We start from the raw sequence: 5,089 nt of genomic DNA, 5'->3' as shown, positions 1-5,089 counted from the left end.
AACCGGCAAACACCTTTGGCCTTGCCAGCTGAAGAGGTAGACCTGACGTGCGAAGACTTGGACAGGAATATCCTACAACATGTTACCGGAAAAGGAGGGATTTTGGAATGCCGCAATGCAACTGAATTTTAAGGTAAGTTAGGAATACCATGAAAGAGAGAATGAGAACAAGCATGGAGAAAGGGGCGAGAGATCCAAACCTCTACTAGGTCACCATCGCTGAGATCACAACAGATATATAATCCATCAGAGCTCTTTTTTTTCAAGGTTGGCTTGCAACAGAAAATTAACTAAAAAACCAAAGCTGCATAACAACATATGAGACTGTATATTTACACCTGTTTAACAAGTTAAACAACCTTTGTTTTATGTATAAAATCACAATAGTTTGCTAGGAGGATATAAGACATGATACATACATCAAATGGTAGAAGCCATGCAGGCAGACAGGCAGTTTTATGCCGCCATTTTTATGAAGGTGGGAAATTTTGTTGGAGTTGAATGAATCATTTCTATGATCACCACCTTCACCTTCTTTCTTCTTTCTGTGTTCAGAGCTCAATGGAAAATCGACAAGACTTGTTTACCTACTGCTTGCTTAGCTCTGGCCCTTCTTTTATGCTCATCTCTACCATTTCAACTGCACTAAAACCTCCATCTTCGGTGCCGGTTGTGGATTGTGAGTCAAGGCCAGACCCTGCTTGAATTTCTTTAAACGTTGCCATTACTTGAATCATTGTGGGTCGTCTCCATGGCCGATCATCTAGACAAGCACAAGCTACCTTCAAATGTTGTAGGAGCTCCATCTCAAGGTTTGGATCCTCTTTTAAGAGCACTGGATCAAAAACATCGCTTATTCTCAATTTGGCATGCTGCTTCACCCACCCAACAAGATTATTGTCACCAAAATCAGATGAATCTGTTGGCCTTTTTCCTGTCAGCAACTCAAGCAAGACTACACCGAAACTGTAAACATCCCCTTTGATGGAGCACCTAAAGCTTTGGTAGTATTCGGGCGGGACATAACCAGGTGTGCCTGCTAATGTGCTAACACTCAAATGAGTGTCCATTGTACTCATAAGCCTCGCCATTCCAAAATCGGAAACTCTGGCCTCCAAGTTCTCATCAAGCAAGACATTGCTAGATTTCATGTCCCTGTGAATGATAAGTGGGATGCAACTATGGTGAAGAAAAGTTAATCCTCTGGCAGCACCGATGGCAATCTTTCTTCTTGCAGCCCAGTTCAGTCTGATCCCAGTTTTCTTTTGGTTATGTAGAACATCTTCCAAACTACCATATTTCATGTACTCATACACCAAGATTCGCTCTTCTCCTACCTTGCAGTAACCAAGGAGTGGAACAAGGTTCCGGTGCTTGATTTTGCCAATGGTCTCCATTTCAGCAGTGAATTCTCTATCTCCTTGTCCACTGATATGTATCAGTTTCTTGATGGCTACAATGCTTCCATCTTTCAGTTCTGCTTTGTACACATCACCAAAACCTCCAGAGCCTATAAGGCTATCATTGTGGAAGCCATTTGTTGCTTCAAGAAGATCTGGAAAAGTGAGATTCCGCAGGGGCTTTGACTCAAATGTGGCGATGCTGATGCTTAATGCTTCACGACCAGTCAGCTTCCAGGCAGTATTTGCGGTGCCAGAGTGTGAGCGGCTGTCTATATAGACATCAAGGGCTGAATCCTTCTTTTTCTTCCTCTTCTTCATTTCCACAACAACAATAAGCAAACCAAAGATGCAGAAAAGCGAGAACAACAATCCCATTGCCACACTCCCTGCCAGAGATGCCAGTCTCCTATGAGACTTCTGATGCTCAATATTCGAGCTTGATCCTGAAGCTGACCCACATGGAGGAAGAGGTATTCCACAGAGGCCTGAGTTGTTGACGAAACTATGATTTAAAAATGTTACAAACTGACCCCCTTCAGGAATCATTCCAGTGAGGTGATTGTTGGACATATCAATCTCCGAAAGCAATGAAAGGCCAGTCATCGACGGAGGAATTATCCCTTCAAGCCTATTGTTGGAGAGGTCAAGAATGTCAAGACCAGTCAACTTTCCAATCTCTTGTGGAATGTTTCCAGAGAAATTATTATGACCCAAGATCAAGACATAGAGGTATGACATACTCCCAATCGCTGCTGGAATACTGCCGGACAACATATTGTAAGAAAGATCAAGGAAGATCATCGATCCATTATCATTAAATGTGGGCTGGGTGTACTCTCCATATACTCTGGAAAAGTTGCAGGGGTGGCTGCTGGAGATTCTGTTCAGCTGCTCCCATCTTATTCCGGCAAACTCAAGCAAATTTCCCTCCCCGTGACACTGTTCGCTTTTTGCATTCTTCAGATACACGTACCTCTTTCCTCTGATAAAATTGACAGCAATGCTGCCAGACTGTTTGAACAGCTCGGGTGGGATTGTTCCATTGAGGAAATTGGAATTAAGATCCAACCAAATCAAGCTACGACAGTCTCCAAGCTCTGGTGGGATTCTACCATAGAAGGAGTTGTTGCTCAGCTTGAGAATTGCCAGACTCCCAAGCTTGCCAATCGATGCTGGAATCTCACCACTTAACCGATTGTTAGACAATGAGATCCAGTTAAGGTTGGTGCAGTTGCTTATACCTGAAGGTATCACTCCTGTCAACTCATTGAAGTCCAGAATCAGAGTCTCCAATGCTTCTATGTTCATTAACTCAGGTGGGATTTCTCCATGGAGCTGATTAAACCAAAGGTTCAAGTCACGAAGCTCATAGAGCGATCCCAAGCTCGAAGGGATGGTTCCAGTGAGGTAATTGAAGCTCAAATGGAGTGCCGTGAGTTGAGAGCAGTTACTGAGGGTAGCAGGAACAGACCCAGTAAACCTATTGTTTTGAAGATACAGCTCCTTCAAGTTGTTACTTGGACCTCGACACAAACCAGTAGGGATTGGCCCAGATAAACTATTAGAACTCAGATCTAAAGACTCCAAACTAGCGTGCTGTGAGAAAGAATCAGGCAAACCACCAGTAAAAGCATTATATGCCAAATCGAGCCTCTTCAGACTTGTCATTTTCAATAAAGTATCAACAGGCAATTCACCAGTGAAGTTGTTGATAGAAATATGAAGAGTTTCCAATGAAGTGCAAGAACCAAGACTACTAGGGACAGAACCAGTTAGATTATTTGAGGAAAGATCAAGCATAAAAAGACCTGGACAAGCATCCACTAGATGCAAAGGAATCCCCCCTTCAAAAAGGTTTCCACCAAGTGAAAGAGACTGCAAACTCGCGGTTGGAAGCACTGGAATTGAACCTGAAAACTTGTTGCTTGAAACATTCAAGAAGTTGAGCTTAACACAAGCACCAATAGCATGACCAAGATCACCATAAAACTTATTGGCAGAGATATCAAGATGCTCCAGAGCTAAACATTTACCAAACGAGGGAACACTCGAAGAGAAATTGTTTGCAGAGACATCAAGATACTGGAGATTCTTGCAACTTGAAAAATCAATATCTCCGCTCAATTTATTTCCCTTCAAAGCCAAGTGCTTCAACTCATTGCAGCCTTCAGATAAAATAAAAGGCACCGCGTTTGAGCCTACAATCTTATTGAAAGAAAGATCAAGAAACTTAAAGCTGAGCCCTCTTAGCCCACTTGATTTCTCTTCATGCACTGAAAACTCAATGGAGTTGCCAGAAAGGTCCAGGGATTTCAAGGCTGGACAAGAACGTAAAGTGGCTATATCAGAGACAGAACCTGAGAGGCTACTCTGAGATAGATCTAAGTAGCTCAAAACGGAGCTGCACTTAGATCCAGGAGGGAAAGAAATAGAGCCAGAAATGTTGGCTGATTTCAAAGAAAGGCTCTCTAAGCTCTCAAGAGTCAAAAGAAATGTAGCCACAGAGTGAAAATCACAAGATAAAGAAATGTTAGCGAGGCCAATAGAGGTGACTCTGTTAGTGGTTTCATGGCATTTAACTCCAGTGAAGGTACAAGGGTTTTGGTTAGGAAGCCAGTTTTGAAGGAGAGATGGGTTAGAGAGGGTGGTCTTGAAGTTGATAAGGTTTTGGGTGTCTTCGTTTGTTGAGCTAAGGAAAGGTGGTGGTGAGGCTTGTAGAGAGAGAAAGGTAAGAGAGAGAAGCAAAGCAAGGAAGTGGGCTTTCATTTTTGTCGATGGGTTCATGAGAGAGAAAGAAAAAGGTTGAGTCTTTAGGGTTTGAGAGCAGCCATTAGAGAGGTAGAGAGCTTCAAGTTCTGGTTTTTTTTTTGTGCAGAGAGAGCTTGGTTTTACTTCAAGGGTGAAGGAAGGAAGGAAGGAAGCTGAGAGACTCAAAAGACCTGGTACTGACGGTAAGAAGGGTATTTATCAAGTGGGGAGTGGACACAGCTGTTGCTCACATGCCATGTGCCTCTCTGCCCTCTCTCTCTCTCTCTCTCTCTAGAAAACCATAACCCAATTCTTTATCTTTGTTTCGCGTCTCTAACCAAACCCCATTTCTCTGTCTACTCGAGTCTGTAAATTATCTCTTTGTCTCTATGGGTGTTTCGCTTTTCAGGGTTCATGAATAATTGTTTAATCTACTCTCAACTCCCTTTTTTCTCATCAAAAAGGAAACAAAAACAAATCAAGAATTAATTAGCCATCTTCAAAGTGATAAGAGGAGTGTTTATTTTTCGTTCTCTTCTCTCTTGGTTTAAACACAACTAGTAGTCCTGTTCAAGTGAATTATTTGAGAGAGAGAAACTTGAAATTGGAATTCGCTAGTCGCAACCTATCTAGTTTTAACTGTGATTGTTTGAAAAACATTTCACAGCATAGAAAAAAAAATCCTCTGATCACTGTTGAGGTTTTCTCTCTAGGGCCCTCTCGTCGTCTCTCTAGCTTCTTCTTCTTCCTCCTTTTTATTGCCAGTGTACGTGTGATCAACGATCGAACCATCACTGTCAATTAATGGAATGGAGGAAGATTCCATCTCCTTAATTTATTTATTATTATCAGCCCCTTTTGCTCACGAGGATTAATCGACGTGGTTTTGGCATTTATACAGGGAGGAGGGAGTTCTCTTTTCTTTTTATTTTTTATTT

The 5,089-nt window shown here is 42.2% G+C and overlaps 1 protein-coding gene across 1 annotated transcript; it reads right to left on the bottom strand.

Moving 5' to 3' along the window:
• Positions 1-286: 286 nt before the first annotated feature.
• LOC7456279 (systemin receptor SR160) lies at positions 287-4,838 on the bottom strand. The gene has a single exon (XM_002310583.4). The coding sequence runs from the start codon at positions 4,185-4,187 to the stop codon at positions 588-590; it is 3,600 nt and encodes a 1,199-aa protein (XP_002310619.2). The 5' UTR covers positions 4,188-4,838; the 3' UTR covers positions 287-587.
• Positions 4,839-5,089: the final 251 nt, after the last annotated feature.

The sequence above is a fragment of the Populus trichocarpa genome, chromosome 7, assembly GCF_000002775.5.
Source record: "Populus trichocarpa isolate Nisqually-1 chromosome 7, P.trichocarpa_v4.1, whole genome shotgun sequence".
Classification (NCBI taxonomy): domain Eukaryota; kingdom Viridiplantae; phylum Streptophyta; class Magnoliopsida; order Malpighiales; family Salicaceae; genus Populus; species Populus trichocarpa.
Note: the sequence above shows the minus strand (reverse complement) of the source record. Positions and strands in the feature narration are given on the sequence as shown.